At 35.5% G+C, this 21,772-nt stretch overlaps 2 protein-coding genes across 2 annotated transcripts; both read right to left on the bottom strand.

Annotated features, from left to right (window-relative positions):
• Positions 1-1,058: 1,058 nt before the first annotated feature.
• On the bottom strand, positions 1,059-1,559 carry LOC147548590 (uncharacterized). Its single transcript, XM_086668079.1, has one exon. The coding sequence runs from the start codon at positions 1,557-1,559 to the stop codon at positions 1,059-1,061; it is 501 nt and encodes a 166-aa protein (XP_086524205.1).
• A 4,420-nt stretch (positions 1,560-5,979) lies between these two features.
• Positions 5,980-9,852, bottom strand: LOC147548591 (trihelix transcription factor ENAP2-like). Its single transcript, XM_086670980.1, has 2 exons — positions 8,658-9,852; positions 5,980-6,287 (listed from the first exon to the last, which is right to left on the bottom strand). Exons 1-2 carry the CDS (start codon positions 9,517-9,519, stop codon positions 6,274-6,276), a joined length of 876 nt encoding a protein of 291 aa, XP_086527106.1. The 5' UTR covers positions 9,520-9,852; the 3' UTR covers positions 5,980-6,273.
• Positions 9,853-21,772: the final 11,920 nt, after the last annotated feature.

The raw sequence follows: 21,772 nt of genomic DNA on the forward strand, positions 1-21,772 counted from the left end.
ATTGATATATTTCAACGAAATAACAACTGACAACCAAATGAAGACCAAAGTTTGTGCTTGCTAGGAGTCACATTACTAAATTGATATTCTTTAGAATTGAATTCTTCTTTTCCCATGCTAAACATTTGTCATTGAGTCTAAAATTTTGTATACACATGTGTCGTTGTAATCATTTGTAACTTTAATGGTTAGTGAAAGGTTTGTCTGAGCTTCACTATCTTGATATTTAATAGGTCAGTCTCAACTTAATTTTTGTTGCTAATACCTTAAACTATTGTTCAAGATATATGTTTTTTGTGTTGTCTTAGTCCAGTCTAATTAGTCATACATTTTCCCAACTTATCATTTTTTTCTCAGTTGGTTCATTTTCCATAAAATTCGAATTAAACAACACAACTAAAATATTTTTTTTTGATGGGATGATTAAATTAGTGAAAGAAAGGGAAGATACAACTCTAAGGAAGAGCAAACAAAAAGAGAAAGAGGAAAAGGAAAAAAGAAAAGACAGACACAATTATAATGTTGCAATGAAGGAGTCCCAACACTCAACCATGTTAAAAAACGAGACACTCCTAGCCCAAGGGTATTGTCTACTCTAATGGTAAGGGAGGCATTTAGCCACGAAGAAAAATTTATCCTTGGATTGGGGTTTGTCTATAAAGATTGCCTTATTTCTCCCCTTCTAAATCGCCCAAATGATAGCTTTAGGGATCATATTGATGATGCTTCACCTATGCTTTGTTCCTTTAATACCTTTCCACGCCAAGAGAATAGCTGAGACCGAGTTTGGAACGCCCACATAAGCCTAGGTTGTCATTGAAACTGAACCAGATGTTAAGAGAGATTGAGCAAACAATGAACAGGTGAGACCCTTCTGCCATCCCACACAATGGGCATCAATTAGGGGTAGTCAAACCTCTTACTCTTAACATACCCATAGTCAGCACCTTTTCCAAGCAAACAGCCCATAAGAACACATTGACCCTCATTGGTATGTTCTTTTTCCATATCTCTGTGAAGATAGGACTACCCTATTGACTCCCAGAATCCAGAATGGTCTAGAGGGCCTTAACAGATAAGTCCTTAAACCTAGAAGATCTCCAAATTCTAGAGTCAGCATGATCTGTGATGTAGAAAGGGGAAATGGCTTCCAGCAGGTTGTTGGCCTCCCCCACTTCCCAATCGAAAAGACATCTTCTCAAATCTAACCGCCAAGAATTTGAATCTGCGTCAAAGAACTCACAAACATGACCATCTTGGTTCGAAGATAATAAGAATAAAGAGGGAAAAGCTTCTTTGAGAGGGATATTGAGAGTCCACGAATCTGCCCAGAAACTCGCATTCTTCCCATTGCCAATCTTTATTTTAGATCTAGAATGAAATTTGTTCCATGTGTTGTAAATGCCTTTCCATACCGAAATCCCATAGCTTCCTTTGGGGGGTTTGGAAGTCCACCCAGACTCAGATTCCCCATACTTGTCCACAATAATTTTCCTCCAAAGGTGATCTTTTTCACTCCCAAATCTCCATAACCATTTCGAAAGTAACGCATCATTCATTGTTCTCAACTTTTTGATCCCAAGACCCCTGCATCATTGGCTTATAGGCCATCTCCCAAGTCATCCAATGAATTCTTTTGTTGTTCTCGTTTGTATCCCAAAAGAAATCCCTGAATCTTGTTTCTAAAGAATTGCAAAAAGAAACAGGAGTCGAGAAAAGAGAGAGGAAGTAGATTGGGAGAGCAGAAAGAACGACCTTCACCAAAGTAAGCTTACATGCTCTCGATAGGAGCATATCCTTCCAGGAAGAGAGGCGACGAGACACGTTCTCCATAACAGGGTCCCAAAGGTGCTTAGATCTATAGGGTTGACCTAGGGGAAGACCCAAATACGAAATGGGCAGAGAAGCCTTGTTGCATCCAAGAGCTTGGCAATTAAATCCAAATCCCTCACCCTCCCTACTTCGTCACTTGCCTTTTGCCAAAATTCACTTTCAGGCCTAAGGCAACTTCAAACCAGATGAGGGTATCTTTGAGTTTCTAGATTTGTCTAACCTCATCTCGGAGGAAGAACAACGTATCATTCGTAAATTGTAAGTGAGAAACCACTTTGCCATTGTGACGCTTTAAACCCATCAAACCAAAGAAGATATTCTCCTTTAGAGATCATATAGCTTAATACCTCTGTCACAATAAGAAAAAGAAGGGGAGATAAGGGGTTCCTCTGCCGTAATCCCCAAGAGTTTTCAAAGGCAGAGGAGGGGGACCCATTCACTAAAGCTGAGAAGGAAACTGTTGAATACAATTGAAAACCCATGCCCTCCATCTATAATTGGAGCCCATCTTGACCAAAGCTGCATATAGAAAATCCCAGTTGATCTTATCATAAGCTTTTTCTAAGTCAACTTTCACTATAATACCAGCAACTTTAGACTTAATTATGGAGTCAAGTAATTTATTTGCAATAAGAACGCCATCCAAGATCTGCCTATCTTCTGTCAAGGCCCCCTAGTTAGAGGAAATGATAGAACTCAAATAACTTTTTAGATGGTTAGCAAGAATCTTAGGGAGAATTTTATACGGACCTCCCACAAGACTAATCGGGCGATAATCATTTAGAGATACAGTAATGTCCTTCTTGGGGATCAGATCTAGAAAAGTTTGACTTAAACGCCAATCAAAACTACATGAAAACAAGAAAGAAGTAATCATCTTCATAACATCATGCCCAATAATGTTCCAACATTTCAGATAGAAATTAATTGAGAACCCGTCAGGCTCGGGAGCCTTATCTTTAACTAGATCATTAATGGCATTAAGAACTTCTTCCTCTGAAAATTCCTTCTCTAACTCAATAGCTTGAAAGCCCGAAATAGCAGGAAGATCAAGACCCTCAATTCTTGGCTTCCACTGAGTTGGCTCAGAGTAAATCAAAGCAAACTGATCGACCAGTCGGTTTTTGATCTCTTGATCCTCCAGAATGAGCTCGTTTCCCACTCTAAGAGCTGCAATTCTGTTGGAACGCCTTCTACAGTTAATAATACCATTAAAATATTTCGTATTCCTGTCCTAGCCTCTAGCCAATTGACCCTCGATTTTTGACGCAAATTGATCTCCTGGAGTTTTAGAATCTTTTCTAAATCAGCTCTAAGCTCTGCTCTCCTCGAAAATTCAGCACTGTCAAGGTCTTAACCCTCTTCGATTCTATCCAGGGAGTGAATTTCTGCTTGGATGTTATTGAAAGAAACCTTTTCAGCGTTGAATTTCTCTCTAGACCAAGGTTTCAATTTGGATTTCAAAAGATTGAGCTTCGACCAAAGAGGTAACTCCTCCATCTCCTTCCACCAGTCCTTCACCTTGGAGAGGAAATCTTTGTCAAGAAGCCAAATATCTTCGAGTCTAAAAGGGGGGAACCACTTCTAATGAACTCTGATTTTATCAGAATAGGAAAATGATCAAACAGAGGTTTAGGGAGGATAATCTGAGTAACTAGGGGAAAATGCTCCTCCCACTCCTTGTTGATCAAGAATCTATCCAACCTACTCATAAAAGGATTCGACTAGTTATTAGACCAAGTAAACGTCATACTGTTGTCGAGCAAATCTATAAGGCAAATATTATTGACCCAATCGTCGAATCCTTTTCATTTTAGAGGTGATGGATATCTTATTCCTCTTTTCATTGGCGAATCTAGTAACATTGAAATCCCCCCTATACACCAGGGAAGATCCCATTTAACATGAATTGAATCCAACTCAGCCCAGAAATCCTCTCTAAGACTATAAAGACAAGGACCATACACCGAAGTAGCAATCCTTTCAAAACCATCTGAAACATTACAAACTTTAAGAGAAATCGAGAATCTACCTATGAATCTATCAGAACACACAAAAATAGAGGGATCCCACATACATAAAATCCCCCCAGCAGCTCCAGTGACTGGAGAACACACCAATCCACATTACAATTACCCCAAAGCCCAAAAACAGTATTGCTACTAAAACTGGCTAGTGTAGTTTCCTGCAAAAACACAAAATTGGCCTTCAGATCGACCATGTTCCTCCTAACTGTTGCTTTCTTCGTAGCAACTCCAAGACCCCTGATATTCCAACTTAAGAAGTTAATTAACATTACCAACACAAGAACCCAAAATAGAACAAGATCTAGCCCTCCTATCTCCTTCAGAACTTGGTTCCAAGGTCCATTTCAGCTTGCGAGCCTCCCTTTATGCCTTTGACAATGACCCTGCCCTTTTACCCTTGTTGTTCTGATCCCCTAGGTCTTCCTCTGGATCCTTTGGGTTCTGGTTCTGGTGTCGAAAGATTGTCTTCATTCTCCTTGAGATTATCTACTAACCCTTTATTTCCATAGTATCCTTCTCGAGCTCTCCCTGTTCCATGTCAACATCTGGGAGAATTGTCGCCAGAGGAGTAGCCACGATGATAGAGTCCTCCGATCCATTATCCGTCCCCTCTTTGATTTCGTTCCCGATCACCTTGAGAAGCTCTTCCAATCACCCTGTCGATCCTTTCACTTCAAACCCTAGGTCCGAGCCAGTTTTCATGAACTCTTTCATCCTCTGATACATACTCGAAGTAACCACACTAATAGCAAGGGCTTAAGAAAGTGGGTCCTTATCTTGGATGACCGCCACGCGTGGAGGATGAGTCACCCCAGTCCAAGAGTTGTCAACACAAGTAAAAGGATGCAAAGATGGGCTTTTCCCTAGGATCCCCTTCTGATGGTTGATGATTTTGTTGCCTAGCCCAGTAAGTTTGTAGGATGGTGCCTTGGTAGACATCATGGGCTTTTCGAGGGCCAGCTTCCTCTTATAATGAAATTTAATACTCTTCCTGGGTGGGCTTGATTTATCCTCGACGGGGCTCTGAGAAACTTCCACTGGAGATACCTCCAAAGTTTATTTCCATAGTATCCTTCTCGAGCTCTCCCTGTTCCATGTCAACAGCTGGGAGATAGGGGTCAGAATTGAAGACGACTAAGCTTGGACATTGTCCTTTCCCGCCAAAGTTTGAAAGTTTACCTGAGTTTGGCCAGCATCGGGGAAGGGTGGAGGAGGAGGCAAAACAGTTTCCTCAATAGTGAAAAGGCTCTCGGATTGAAAAAATAGAGTTGTAGGGTTTGAACCTCCCTTCCATTTTCTTTTGTTAGGGCCTCAGATTTGACTGATCTCCATGGTGGCTTCCTCTTGGATTGTCATCCTCTGTTGCTCTCTAATGATGTGGTCTGTATCACTGACGCATCTCTCCTCGAAATTTGATGAGTGGTAAGAGAGGTTTGTCGGCGAACTGACCTCTGACCTATCCATGGTTTTCGGCACGAACGTACAGTGCATGAAAATTTCGACAACCTCCCCTCTGTCCAAGAGGATTAGCCTATCAGGGATCTTCGTAGAAATATCACATCTGAGCGTAATCCACGCGAAAGCCAGAGAACGAAATAGTATCATCGTCAATACCAGCGAAATCACCAAAAGTGTTAGCTATGTCTCGGAAAACCACTTCATTCCAAAGATTGAAAGGAAGACCAAATATCTTCATGTTTACTTCACACATAGCTAAGTTGAACTGATACATTCACGGTACCAAGGTTTGAAAAAAATCCATTCCTCAGGATGCATTTGAAGTCGACCTAAAATTAGGATACGTTTTCTTGCACCAAACATCTCCGTCTACCATCATATGTACGCCACAATTTTTATTGGACGACTGTCAACAACAGCCTAATGTGAATTTCTTTCAATCAAGGAGGAAGATTTAAATATAATATCAAAATATTTAACTACGTTTATAAATTTTTAGGCAAGCACTCATCTTGCCGTGGACTTACTAATTAGATGCTTGAACTGCAAAGAACCGACAGATGCAACTTATAAGCCACCGCCATCTTGATGATAATTAGAACAAAAAGATGAGATAAAAATCTCACCTTTTCAGGTACAGATAATGTTTAAGAAGCAAAACTAAAAGGAGGAATCACAAGGACTATATTATAATTCAATAAGATATTGACATATAGATCTTATAATGCTCATAATCATATAACATGATTTGCCTCGCAATCTATAAATAAACACTCACTAGATAGTTCACTGATGATATACAACTTCTTAGGTAGTCTTCTTCATTGCAAGAACTGTTTCTGGTTTCTCTCTCATCCAGGAACTAGCTCTGCTGACACGTTCTATGTGAATCTTCGTCGGTCCTGTAAGAACCATATGTCTTCCCTATTATGGAATAATGTCTTCTCCAAGCTTGCTACTTATATGTGTCTGTCACAATAAAACAATTAAGGTAGGATTATTACACAGGTAAACAACTGAATGACACCACATCATCTAAACGAGAAGCACAAACAAGATCAGCCGACAAAATTCATTTAACAAGGCTTTCTATATCTTAGGGGCGAGATTAGCTCGGGACATGGGTTAATTACCAATCTCCATTCGATCCGAGTAATTCAACCTAGTTTTCATTGAAATCTTAAAACTATAGGGCGTTATTATCGTCTGAAAAGACATGCTTTAGAATAAGCTTAGTTTGCATTTCATGACATTGTCAAAAGCTACATTCCCGTTTGAAGACCTTTAGACTCACAAACACACCCAGACACACACTTGAAAACAGACGCCATAAACTGTACTTTAATAATTCAAATTAAATTATAAAAATTCAGTTCGATGGCTTTTCGTATCCCATATGCAACTTGTCCTTGTACTCCAAGGTGAGTTACCTAATGCATTTATATCGCTGGTCATAAGTTACCGTCTACTCCGATAGGATATAGTTCCACTTAATCTTATCCATAAAACATCTCGACAAAATTTCCTACCTCTAGTTCACTACAAGTGTAAGAGTTCCACCAAGATCATTCCTCAAGAAAATACCTAGTCCAATATATCAAATTTAACGTAACAATTCAATCTAGGGAACACTATCCTCAATGTCAATGGAAAAAAAACGAAGTTCAATGTGGCCCTTGCTTAAGAGGTAAAGACTTCAGACTACAATATTGACAGGAAAAAAGAACGCGAAGAACAAATGAACAGCAGTCCCCATACCTAATCCAGGATCACTAAGAAGGTAGTAAATATCCATCTCTGGTAGAAACATCAAGTCCCATAAAATGCCTCCAACCATTTGGAGGTACTACGTGCATCTTGTTATTAAATTTAAAGTCTAAAGGAGAATATCTAATAGAAGTTGCCCGTATAATGATCATGTTGCATTTTAATAAGATGAAAATGATTAGCTTTTTATCAATATGGATATATTTAACCGGTTCATGCATTAAACAAAATCAACTACTTAATTTGGTGTAAACACGGAGGCGGAAGCTTCTAAGGAAGTTTACACTTCGAAATAAAGTAGAAGTTCTCAACTACAACTTCAAGAAGCTACGCAACAAGTAGTACTACAAGGAACAAAACCTGAGTAAACCTTGAGATATTATGCACAAGTCAGATATAGACTTGCATCAATTAGAATTAAACTACAACTCTTAGATAAACAAAAAGAACTTAAACTACAATTTGCATAAACTTAAATTGCTCAAAACATAACTAACTGAGAATGCACTCGTCTTGGCCATCTAAGCACATAGCATTATAGCAACACCGAGGAATTTGTCGGAAAGGGCATTCCCTTAATCCCTTTTCCTCTCTACTCTTATTCTTACTCTGAGTTGAAAATAGTAAACAGAGTAAAATGGAGAAAAGTTTTGCCCATGGATTATTCATTACTTTCTACTACTTATATTTTATATATTCATTCACTATCCGATGTTGAAATTAAATATGACCGTCCTTTATAAGTATACAAGTAACATTGAAAAAATAAAGAAAATTTATGGAACACGTACGGTTGTAAGTTAGGGTAAATTCGACAACCATCATTTTCTATAGCACTCTTAAGTATAAAAACAGCTTGCTCTGACAAGTTACTAAAAACAAAACCTATTGAGTAAGTAACAGAATATATAAGTTATTAACACTCATAAAGTGCTATTATGTTGAATTGAAGTTAAATATGATCCTTTTTCAAAAGTAGAATTAACATGATAGTACATTAGAGTGGTTTTGAAATCATCATTTGCAGTAGCACTTCTAAGTGATATGGGAACAGCTTGCTCTTTAAGTTGCGAAAAAAAAAACAAATAAAATTTCGAAGTTATAAACAGTGCTATCGCATTTAAGTTATGAAAAACACCCTTTAGGTTTAACTCACATATAGGATCACAATTCTAGAAAGAGATATGGAGTATTGAGGAGCCTCTAGAAGCTAAATTGATAACTCATTAAAATACCCAAGTTTCGATCCACTCAAACATATCTTTACATATATATACATTATACATATAGAGACACACACAAACACACACATGAGTATATATATAACATGGTTAATATAGTTCAATTCCAAAGAAAGAAACAAATTATCGAAATATATGATTTAAGGGAACAAAGCAAATGAGATTGTTCAGACAAGGTAATGAAACAAACTAAGTAATACACACACTTCACCACAATATCTCATCTGCAAAGATACCCTTGATCTAAACACATATGTAGATATCGAACCCATGGATAAAGTAAGAAATAAAGAACAATATCAAAAGATCAAGAGAGAAAATTATATATCACCATTTTCAGCAGTTCGTTTAGCACGCTTAATCTTCTCAATCTGAATTTGTGAATCCATAAAAAGTTGCATCCTTTGAAACTCTAAACTCTTCATAAACTCCATTTTCTCTTTCTCCAATTCAAGCATTTGTCTCTGTTTCTTAGCTTCTACTCTTTCATATATATCAGCAAAGCTTGAAATCGCTTGAGCCAATTCTCGAAACCCATCTCCTTCTCCTTCTCCATCTCCATCTCCCCTCCGTCGACTACTCTCACTACTCGATCTAGACGAATCAGAATCAGCCGGATCAGCAGCTGCCGCAGCAGCTGCAGCAACAGCAGAATAATTCCTCTTAAAAAATGAATCATCAACAGCAGGAGAATGTCGTTTCTCTCTTGTAGACCTAGCAGCAACCGGAACAATCATCGCCTGAGGAAGAGAGGGTTGTGTTTTCCGATAAGGTAATGAAACAGCAAGAGGAAGAGGAGGAGGAGGAGATTGAAACTTCTTAGGATGAACAGAAGTTCCAATTAGGGCATCAAGTTGATCATAAAAAGTCCAATTACTTTTAACAGTTCCACCTGAAGCTAAAATCCTAGATTTTTCCAACTTATATTTCTTCTTTAATGTATCGATCCGATTCTTACACTGAATATCTGTTCTTCGAGCTTTCTTAATAGCACCATGATGAGCATTAACAGAATCTGCAACTTCTTGCCAATGTTTTTGACGAAGATTACCACGATTCAATTCGAGATAACGTTCGCCCCAAGCTTCAATCAACGTATAACTAGCTTCTTCCGTCCAACAATCTTCACGAATCGGTAATCCTCCTGGTCTTGATGATAATCTCGTCGGCGCTAGGGTTTCACCTCCATCCATCTTCTTCTTCTTCTTCTTAGATTTCGATTTTTAGGGTTAGGTCAGAAATTTAGGGCTTTTCATAGAGGTATGAAGTAATGAAACGGCGATAGTCAGAAGTGGGGGCGTCGAAAGAGTCGCGTGACACAGGAATAGTACTGGTGAGATCGCCGGGAGCGCGTGTGATTGACGTAAAAGGGCATGATAACGTCACGGTCGGCTCCGGCTCCGATAGAATCGGCTCGGCTCCGTTATTACGGATCTTCATAAAATTGGTTAATGGGCGGTGAACGGAAAACAATGCGTCCGGTTATCTCTTTCGCTCCCTCTCTCCCTCCCTCCTTTCTTTCTCACGTAGAACTTTAGAACCGTCTTCGGATTAATTACAGGAAATTACTTAACCATCCTTTAAGAGTTATTATATATATGTACATTTTTGTGAGGGTATATTTTGGAAAATTACGAAAATCGGATGTTGGTGCGATGGAAAACTAAAAATAAACTAGAATTTTTTTATATGTAAAGTCTCAATTGAATTTGTACATGTTCAGTTTCAATTGAAATTCTCTCTTCAAGATGACATTATTGAAATCCTCGACTCAAACACATTTCCAATGCAACACTCTCAAAACTTATAAATTACTTAGGTGTCATTACTTAGATGATTAGTTTGTATTCAATATTGAGTGGATAATTGAAATCCTCAAAACAAATCTTATGGTGTGTTTGGTTGCAGGATTCCTAAGTAGAATTTATATCAAAAGTGGAATTTGGTAGGAATCATGAATTCTTGGTCTGTTTGGCTACCAAGAATCCTACGACTCTTAAATCCTAAGGATTTCTAATTCCAAAATTTGTATTGGATCAAAATCCCACCCTACCCCCTAGGATTTGCTATGATTTTGGATTAATGAACTTAAAAATTTAAAATCAACAAAAAAATGTTTCTTTCTACAAAATCATTATTTTTCTTCAAAATCATTATTTTTTTTAAAAATCATATTTTTTGTAAAGACGTTTAAAAATACTCAAAGAATAATAAATCATAGAATTCTTAGTTGCCAAACAAACCAAAATATATTACTTGGATTCCTAAATCCGTGGAATCACAAATCCCAAGGACTCATGAATCTGCGGATTCATGATTCCGCCATCCAAACACACCATTAATTGTTGAGTTCCTTCTTGAGACATCTTAAGATTAAATGTTGTCAAATCATTTTAAGGCCTAAATTGAGTTTGCATTCGAGACCAAAAAAAATTTATGCGACACCAAAAGTTTTTCAATTTGAGTGGATGCTCTTAATAAGATAGATCAGTGATTATCCCGGACGCTAAAGGTCTCCTTTTCTTATATTTGTTTGATAAAAAGTAGTAAAAGTCGTTACCCTGGCCATATGCAGGATCCAAACGACAAAAACATTGCTTTGGACAAACAATTTTAGGACCCGTGTAGGAAGAATCTAGTAAGGGTACTAATTAGGTGCCCACATAATATTTAGTAGAACTCGGCCACGTAAATCATTGATTTGGCCTCTTTCTTCATTCTTTAGTAACTCCAATCTTAAATAAAAGGTGAGCCCATATAAAATTGTTTAACAAATTAATATCAACCTCTTTCTTTCCTTCTTAAAAAAAAAGAAACCTCTTTCTTTCCATTTTCCTCCTGTCGTCAAACATCTTAACAACTGCAATACAAATGACAATTGTTGAATGGGAAAAATTTTTTTGACTCTGCATAACCGTTTATACCTAGAGAGAGAAAGAGAGTTCGAGATCTAGTTTTCTGGCGTAGCCGCGTAGGGACTCCCTTCGCGGGATTTTCTTCTGTTATGCTTTCATTTTCTTTCCCTCTCTCTCTCTTTAATCGTTGATTAGATCTGGTTGTGGGGTAGATTGAACGGGGATGTCGGGTTTCAGATCTGGTGGTGTTTTAGTGACAGTGATGATGGGGTTTGAATATGGTGGTGGAGTGTTCTACTTTAATGACATGATCTGGTTGTTGGGTGTGATTAGAGGTGGTGTTGATGTCTGGATCTGGTGGTGTTTAGTGGCGGGTTCTGTTTGTCGGTGGTGGTGGTGTTGGTAGTTTGGAGAAGTGAATAATACAGATGTGTTTTACTGGTGATGGCGGTGGAGTTGTAGTTCAGTGGTGGTGTGGTGGTTGTAGTGTGGGGAATTGGAAAACAAGAGGGTTTTAATGGTGGTGGTGGCAGATTCTATTGTCTTTGTGTGGGCGGTGGTGTTTTAGCGATGGTTGTTTGTTCTAGTGGAGGCTTCGGTGGCAGTGGTGGTGTTTAGTGATGATGTTGGGCGTTGGTGTTTGGTGATGGTGGTGGTGTTGTGGTGTAGAAGATGTTGAGGGTTATGGTGGTGATGGCGGGTTTTGTGGGGTGTTTTAAGTGGCGTGTTACATGGCAGTGGTGGTGTTGCGGAGCAAAGGAGAGAGAGTTATTAGTTTTCTATATACTTAGTACAATAAATTGGCGGTTCTTCAGTGTCGGCGGCGACTTTCTTGGTAATGGCGTTGGTGGCTCAATCGGCTGAAGTAGTTTAGTCTTAGTTTTTGTTGGTGATCTTTAGGGTCTTTTCATCTTTGATCTTTAGGATCTTTTTATTTTTCATCTTTCTTCTTTTTGTCAGTGTCTAGTCAATTTCTCTCACTTCATGAAGTACTTTACATTCAAAGTTCTGAGAATTTACTTATGTAACTCTTATGTTGCTAACCGAGAGGGATAATCAATTATATCCATGTAAATCTGTGATCGTATCACTTATGAATGAAATATGGTTTCGCGTGGTTTCGTAAAAAAAACATCTTAACAATTTTTTTTTGAAATGGAAATACATTAAACTTCAAAGCAGTTTACAATACACAAAATATAAATCAAAATTGCAGAGAATGAGGAAATGTGTGATACACAAAATACAACTCTTTCATTTCCCTTTCTCTCTTCCCTTTCTCCTCCTCCCTTCATCTCTCTTCTCTCTTTCTATTTGTTCTGGCGATGGGGAAGGTCCATTCGTCGAGGCGCCCATCTATTGAGGAACTTTCCTTAAAGCAGAATGCATCCTGGTTTAAAAGAAATATCTTCAAGTCGATCTGCCGAAGACGACCCTTCCCTTCGCCAAAACAAATAAAAAGAGGCAGGATGAAAGAGAACTGATGGTGGTGGTCGATGGTGGAAGGAGACGAGAAAGAAGAAAAAGATTTAATTTTTTTTCAAAAAGTCGCAAACAATGACAATATGGCGGCTACCCTTGCCAGTGTGAAGATGAAAAGTGGTGATGGGAGTTTCGGAAAAACAAAATTTTTCGACTCAACATTTTAATAAAAGAAAATACACATTTTAAATCAAACTGTCATGGTACCTTAGGTACAAGCAATACATACCTCAAACATATATATGGTATAGGGTCACATTTTTCTACTCTACGAGCCACCAAAAAGTGGAGACCAATTCTGGGGATATGAAATTGATTATATCCTCGAGATAAATACAACCTAGAAATGTAAATTGTAGACATCATCATAATTAGCCATAAATTTAAAAAAAGATCCTTATTTTAAGTGGTTTAATTTATTTAGTACTTATAATTACATATGACGAATCTTGGAGATAAATGTGATTTTTTTAATAGAACGACAATTCTACGAATATTCATAGTTTTGAGTAGGTTTCGGTTCTCCGTAGTGAAGTTATTAGTCCTCTATTGGAACGATGTGAGTTGCTTACAAAAATTTGATGATGTCGAAAAGTGGCTTCAAGAAAATTTTCCTGAAAATTTAGCTAGAACTTCTCGACAGTTAGACGAAGAACTCCTTCTTTAGACTAGATAGATAGCTAGAAACTATTTTCTCTTTCTCTCTTTACTTGATGTTGTAAATATGTAAGTCTCTTTGAGAATTTTCCACACCTATTTCTGTTCTAATGAAACTCTTATATAGAATTCTAGGAGTTAGAATCCCATTCGGACAAGGATTCGTTTATAGCCACAGAAATAAATTTCGGGTCTAACCCTAATGGGATACCCAGATGGAAAGTCTGTCCTATTTGGGATTCCTTGTTATGACCGGCCGCCCTATGCCCTAAGGAGTTTGGCCTGGCCGACCCCTTTATGGTGTGGCCGACCATGCCATGACCAACCACGCCATGGCCAACCACTTGTGGGCTTTTCATGCTCGGCCCAAAACTGCTTTTGGCCTTAACTTTGCTATCTTTGTCTACGGTCTTTTGGACATATTTATGGATATAATTCATACTTATATGTCTTACCTCTAGTCATATCTTCCGATCAAACAAACACTCTTTGGTGTATCCCGATGTAGGATCCAGACGAAGTTAGCCACGAATCACCCAGTGATTCGTCGATCGCAGTTGGTTTCTAGCTAATTAAACATTAAGATCCCTAAATCGTCGAACTTTGATGATCTTCTTCACCAATTGCCTCATCCGACAAATTGTTCGCATTGTTATTCTGGTCGAAGGACATCTCCTTCAGCCTCCTACTTGTACTTAGAACAAGTGCAATGTTCGATTCTCATGTCACTTGTATCCCATCTGATACGTCATCCCTTTTCAGACTTTCTTGATCTTGAGTACAACTGTAAAAAAAAACAAATAATTAACCTTTTAATCCATTTGAGCACGACCATGCATTTTTCAGTTTCTACTCATCAAGTGGCCCGGAGATACTTATCCTAATTAAATTAGGACGACATAGGTCATTCTTGCACTCCCACTCAGCTTCAGGTCTATCATGTCTTTCCCAGTGTCCGCCTTTATAATCTTCTTCTACAGCGCGACCTTTAACGGAACTAAAGTCAAACATACCTTACATAAGATGAGTGAAACACCCATGTTTTGAGGAATCTCTCAAATCTTGTCAATGAGAGGTTTTTTGACGTTCATCACTCTTGATGTTCTTCTTTTTCTCTATTCTTTCTTCTCTGTACTTTCTCTCTCAAAATATCTCTGGCGAAGGGTCTTAGAGCATCTCTAATGCGAAACTCGAAAAAAACTCAAATTGTCCTATGTGGCAAGGCTCAATTAAGTATCTCTTTCCCTAGATGGTTAGATTTGCTTTTAAGACTGAGTGGTCAATTGAGATCCGTAAAAGAAATCTTAAATATTGAGTTTCTTCTAGAGATATCTCAACATTAAATGATGCCACGTCACCCTGAGATCCAAATTGAGTGTTGCATTGGAGAGAGTTTTCTTACAAAAAATTCCAAAAATCCTAGGTGGCACTCTGAATTTTTTCAGTTTAAGTTTGAAGGTCGCTGGGAAGTTTGGTCGGTCGGCAACCTTCGTCGGAGAAGATAATGAGGTGGCAAGAGAGATGATGTAGAATAGAGAGGTGATGGAATGGAGAAGAGAGAGGGAGAAATGAGCTAGGTGTCTTTAATCTTCTTAAAATGTTTGAAAATGAATTCCATTTTGGCCCCCAAGCTAACTCTAAAAAAATTGATTTTTTTGGGAAATTAATCTAGATTTAAAAGGGGGTCAATATTGAATTTACAAATCATTTTTTATGAGGGCAATTATGAAAACAAAAAAATTATTCATTAAAGTCAACTGACTGTGTTAACAAAAAAGAGTCAATTTTGAATTTACAAAAAACAGGAGACCAAAAAAGAAGCTGACAAGGAGGGGGCCAAAAAAAATAACTCTATATATTGTTTTTTAGAAAAGAGTATTGAGATGGACCTTATTAGAAAGATTATGAAAAGTTGTATCTATATCTATAAGTTTTATCGAAGTCTGACATCCAATACAAAAATTAGATATATTCAAAATTAAAGAGAAAAATTACTCAAAAAAGTATTTTAGTTTTTATTAGTAATTTGGATTGAAATACTTAAATAATAATAATGAAATAGTTTTTTTTTTAATATTATTTTGATTGAAATAGCTAAAATCATCAGTAGGACGGCAAACTTAGAGTTGGACAAACCTATCAACTAAAAAGAATTGAACACAGTACAGACGCCAAATAGGAACTAACCTTTCTTTATACATCTGATCCCAAAAATATGCTTGGAACTTTGTAGGTAAACAAATTGTTAATAGTTTATAGGAAGATTGGGTGGAATAAGATATATGTAGATGTCAATAAAGATATGAAAGCAAATGTTGAAGATAGTGATGCTTAAAAGCAATAGAAAATGAGTGATGCCGTTGAATGATTGAGCTTCTCTTTTTTGAAAGGTAAACTCATTTTCAACACCATAAAACATGGGAAAATTGTCTCTTCTTTGTATCGGATTCATTTGTTTCAAGATTGGGTCATTTTACAAATTTGTATAAACAACTAGTTTAATTTATATAATTTTACTTTTAGTTCTTTTTTTTTTAATCGAATTTTACTTTTAGTTGATGGTAATTGTTATGTTTAATTTATATAATTTTACTTCTGGTTATTGATAATTGTTATAATTTTATCGGGGGATGTGTTTTAAGTCCAAAATCGCATGATCAATGAGTCTAGAGACCAAAGATAATCTGAAATAGAAAATAAATCCACTCAAAGTAAATTACATGTCTATCCTCTCATTCTCTTTTACTGCCTAACCTATCCTAAGTTAAAAAAAATAACCTAAAATAATATATACCATAATATTTAGAGATTCATTAAATGATTTCCTCAAAAATAAACTTTCCTTCCGGAAAAATAGTTGCCTTTACCGTTTAGCAGAATACTTTCTTTTACATTTCTATTAGAATTGGGCAAAAGCAAACCGAAGAGAGAGAGAGCATCGTCACTTTCTAATATATGAATTAGGTTTTGATTTCATTCATCATCGACGCCCAAATTAAACCGAGTGAAAAAGGTGAAAGCATCGAGTGGGAGAGAGAGAGAGAGAATCGATTGATGGTTTCATTCATCATCTACAGTAGTGAAGAGTAAGAAAAAACAAACGTTACAATAAAATGTTAAAAATGCTGTTAGACTCGATAAGATTCTACCAGCATAAAATTTTATTAGAATCAACCTATTGTAACAAATTCATATCAGATGGTAACAGAATCAAGAAAATGCTAGTAAAATACTGAAAATGTAACAAAAACAATTTCACATAATATATTTTAATTACTAAAAAGTATTTGTTAACCTATTGTAACAAATTCATAAGATGCTAGCAAAATATTCTTGCTTTTTAAACTACTGTATTCAAATTTATTCAACCGATGCTAATATAATGTAAAAGTTGCTATTAGAATCAATAAGATGCTAGCTAAATAGTATTTGCTTTTTAAAATACTTTATCAAATTCATTCATCAAATGTTAGTAGAACGTAAAATATGCTAGTAGAATCAGTAAGATGCTAGCAAAATAGTTTGCTTTTTAACCTCACAAAAGAATTTGTAGATGTTTAATTGGATCGAGGTAGAGATAAAAAGCAAATCACAAATTCATACTTTCTTGAAGTTCAAAGAACATAGAGTTACAAAGAGAGAAAATCGTTTTTGGGAGAGAGCATCTCGTTTTAGGTAAATATTGATTCAATTGGTAGGTTAATTTAGACAAATATCAGTTTTGGAAATAATATATTTTCTTGAATTCAAAGAACATATAGTTACAGAAAGAGAAACTCGTGTTTGGGAGAGAGAGAACTAGATTTAGGTAAATATCCATTGATTTGGTAGGTTACTTTAGAAAAATATAAGTTTTGGAAATAAAGATTAACATTAAATATCCACCATAAATATTCTTTCATAAAATTACTAAAAAGTATTTGTTTACCTATTGTAACAAATTTATAAGATGCTAGCAAAATATTCTTGCTTTTTAAACTACTGTATTCAAATTTATTCAACCGATGCTAATAGAATGTAAAAATTACTATTTGAATCAATAAGATGCTAGCTAAATAGTATTTGCTTTTTAAACTACTTTGTCCGATGCATTCATCAGATGCTAGTAGAATGTAAAATATGCTAGTAGAATCAGTAAGATGCTAGCAAAATAGTTTGCATTTTAACCTCACAAAAGAATTTGTAGATGTTTAATTGGATCGAGATAGAGATAAAAAACAAATCACAAATTCATACTTTCTTGAAGTTCAAAGAACATAGAGTTACAGAGAGAGAAAATCGTTTTTGGGAGAGAGCATCTCGTTTTAGGTAAATATTCATTGAATTGGTAGGTTAATTTAGACAAATATCAGTTTTGGAAATAATATATTTTCTTGAATTCAAAGAACATATAGTTACAGAAAGAAAAACTCGTGTTTGGGGGAGAGAAACTAGTTTTAGGTAAATATACATTGATTTGGTAGGTTACTTTAGAAAAATATAAGTTTTGGAAATAAAGATTAACATTAAATATCCACCATAAATATTCTTTCATAAAATTTATGGAAAGAATAATTGTATTAACTCAACCATTATAAACCTTTGGTTTACCAATGGTTAAAAAATATTTATGAAAGGGCAAAATTGAGAGAAAATTAAAGGATTGATGCATGGGGCCCACCAAATAGTGAATTTTTTGACTTATTTTACATTTTCGGTTTATTTTGGTTTTATTTTATTTATTGATTTAGGAGTGGATATATGACTAATTACCCCCCTATTTTTGGACCTTAAACTCAAAAATCCTAATTTTATAAGAGGTTTAGTCTTTCAAACTAGAGATTAAGGGTTCGAAGCACGCTAACCATTAAAAAAAAAAAAAAAATTTGTTATAATTTTATCGTTTTTCACTTTTTAAGATTAAATAATTTTTTCCAAGTAAACCAATTTAAAAGAAAGTCAGTTTTATTCACCGTTCCTTTACATTCTTCATTTTGATAATTAAAAATATTGCCTACGAGTGATAGCTCAGTTGGTAGTGCATGTGCTCCAAAATTATAGAGGTCCCAAGTTCGATTCGAAGAGGAAGTAAATCCATAACTTATTGAAATTGAGTTATTTTTAGAATTTGAAATTAGATTATTAAAATGTATAAATAAAGTAGTTCGATGGGCTTTAGGCCTCTACTTTAGTTGGGATTTAGGCCCGTTTTTGGAGTTAAATTTAATAATCGTAGTCCGTTTCCTAAAAAGGGATAACTAAAAATTATTTATAATTATTATTCTTCTTCATAAGAGAAATTGTTCTAAAACTATTTCTAAAAGTTTACTTTAGTCGTGGGGTTTTGCAATAGTTAACCTTAAAATGTGTATAGTTATTTGGAAATGTAGAACCCGATTAAAGAAGAAACATGTTTTGCCCCAACTTTACTTGGGTAACTACTTTTGCTCGGATTAAGATAAAGTTAGTGGTTCTTGAAGCTAAACATTGGATCTTTACAAAATCTTCTCCATTCTAAATTAAATGTCCAAAAATCAATATTGATTGTTGGTGATTTGATGCAATACATTAATTAAAATCTATTTATTATTATGTCATATGTGAAGCTTTTATAGTGCTGCAAATAAGTCTTTTTCTTTGAATAATAATTTCTTTTTGTGTATTAGAAGGTGTTTTCTCTATTTCGTTCAACATTTATGCCCTTTAATGCTAAGTCAATAAATATAACCAACAATTCTGGTTGGAGTGGTAAAAGGTATAATCTTCCACCTAGAGATCAAGGGTTCGAGGCCAACGTACAGTTCAAAAAAAAAAATCCAACAAATATAAACTTTACCCTGAATTGAATCATTGACTTCAAATTTTAAGAGTAGATGAAACAAATATCGACGTATATGTATTATTATTGCATATCTGTTTTCTTAATTGATTTTTTTGTTGAAAGAAGAATAATAGTTTAGTTTTCCACCAATATTTTTTTTTCTCAAAATCAAACTATTGTTTACAAAGAAGTGAAAAGGACAGTTTGGTAGCATAGCATCACATAAGGGTATCAATTTTTAGTGCTTGCTTTTCATTGGAACAATATGATTGGGACCATAAAGTTATAAATTTTCTCTCTACTTCTAAGTTCTATCTATCTGTAACACAATAAATCAAAGGGTTAAGTACCAAATTAGGTTTTCCCACTGCCAAAACCCTGAAATTTTGAATGCTACTTGTTAGCTTTGAGGGCAATCTTTAGGTACTCTTGTGTTCTATTTATGCTTATTTTTGAAGTAGATAAGTAAAGAATGGACTAGATTCTATGTGCTTATAAATCTTACTTTTATTCCGATTCTTTTTCTTTGGATTTTGATGGAACTTTAGGTACATCAACCTTTATGAACATTATCCTTCATTATCTATTTAGTGGGTCTTTCCTCAAATCATTTGATTCAGATTTTTTTCCAAATGTTGTGGTCAATTCATGATATCATTACAACTGTACACAACTATGTATAATAAGAATATGATCTTATCAGAGCTACTTTGTTAAAATAAGTCGATCTATACGACCAGGAGGACCTTGGTTAACATAATTTGAGGATTGATCAATAAATATAGCATATTATGCATAAGTTGTGCCTTTGGGCTCCAAACAATGTCATCTAACAACTTTTTTTTTTTGTTGAGCAATGTCATCTAACAACTTAGTGAACATCTTTCAACAAAAAAAAAAAACACTTAGTGAACAAGTTAAGACAAGGGATAATGGCTAAATCCGTCAAAATAAATTCAAAACAAGCAAAAAACAAAAAATATTCAAAATTATGGATGGGGTCAAAAGATAAATGAAAGCTAAAATATCATTTTTTTTGTGATTCATTCTTTTATTTTTCTCTTTTAAATTTAAGCATATGTAACATTTTTGTTAGATGTAGAATTTCGATTAAATTTATAGTTAGAAATGATTTTTCTTTTATCTTCGTAACAAGATTCACTTTCAACACATATTTTCAGAAAGAAAGAACGATATCTTCTTTTTGCAAATGGGTTTGTAAAGGTTTGCAAATACAAATTGGATTTACAAATCTGGCAAACTATCTTTGCAGATGTAAACTGATTTTGCCAAATTTTCTAAACTCGGTTTGCCGCATCTATCGGTCCAAAAATATGACCTTCATCAATCCATTACAAAGAGGACTCGAAACATATTCATGTTGCCAAAACATATAAAACATAATAAATTATTTACCATGTCATATGGTATCGTTTTTGAAAAGATTGTATAATCATGGAAGATTGGTGACTAAAGAAGGGAAAGTAAAACATAGTGAGTATTTTAGGGCATAAAGATCTGGTTGCACGAACTCCAAATGAAGCCTTAAAGAGAAATCCAAAGATTTAGTGAAACCTCCTGACGCAGCGGAAAACTAATAAAAGAGTCTTAGATCTTCGTCTAAAGACTATTAAACCGAAACTAAGAAGATTTACTACTAAATACTGAATTTTATTGATAAACTTGAATGAATGACTGAAACAACTTCTAAGCCCTCTTTATATAGACCTAGGGTTTCCTAATCTTGGTCAAACTCCAATAGCAACTCCTAATAAAATAAAATACTAGAATAGTAGTAATCCTAAACTGATAACAATTCCAAAAATAGAAAAAAACTAGTAAAAGTTCGTTTTGAGGCCCTAAACGATGGAATTTGCCCCTCAAAGTGGGTCCGTTGTGGCGAAGCGACAATGAATGACCGGAACGCTATTTCGCACCATCCTTCAAAATTTCGTCCAATTCCGACACCCGTAGCTTCGGTTTTGGCCGTTTTAGTCTGTCACCTTTGAATTTAGCCGCTTCTATTTCATCCATGTATTTCTCGGCCAATTCCTCTACATCACCTCCCTAAAACTGCAGACCTAATACAAATGAAAACCCACACCAAACTCGTATTTGTTTGAGTCGTTTTCTTTGATTGACTTCGTCTTTTACTTTGAAACATTGATTTCGTCTTTTGCTTTAAAACAATTTGTTACGTCTTTTGCTTTGAATGATCTTCAAACGTGGGACAAAAGATTAGAATGATGAGACAGTTGATTTCTGTTTTTTGCTTCTTCTTTGATTAATATCGTCTTTTGCTTCCAATCAAACACCTACCTATTAGATTTAACGATAACCCTCCAAACCATAAATTTATATGGCATCCTCTCCGACCATCTTATCAATCGAACCTATTTCTCCTTTTCCTTCTTCCATTCTCTCCCCTCTCTCGATCCCTTGTCCATTTTCTCTTATCGGCATCCCCCTTGCTTTTTGCCTTTGCCGAAACAAAAGTATTTTAGCCTGAAAATCTTATTTGAAGGAGAGATCCTTTGTCTAGAATTCTTAGATGAAAGACCCTTCATCTAGAAACCTAAGTTTTTGGATGGCGAGTCATGATGTCGGAAATTGGTTTCCCTGAAATTCCTGAAATTATTCTGAAAGTCATTT

This window comes from Eschscholzia californica, unplaced genomic scaffold (genome assembly GCF_041429995.1).
Source record: "Eschscholzia californica isolate CP2 unplaced genomic scaffold, dmEscCali1.0.p SCAF_3, whole genome shotgun sequence".
Taxonomy (NCBI): domain Eukaryota; kingdom Viridiplantae; phylum Streptophyta; class Magnoliopsida; order Ranunculales; family Papaveraceae; genus Eschscholzia; species Eschscholzia californica.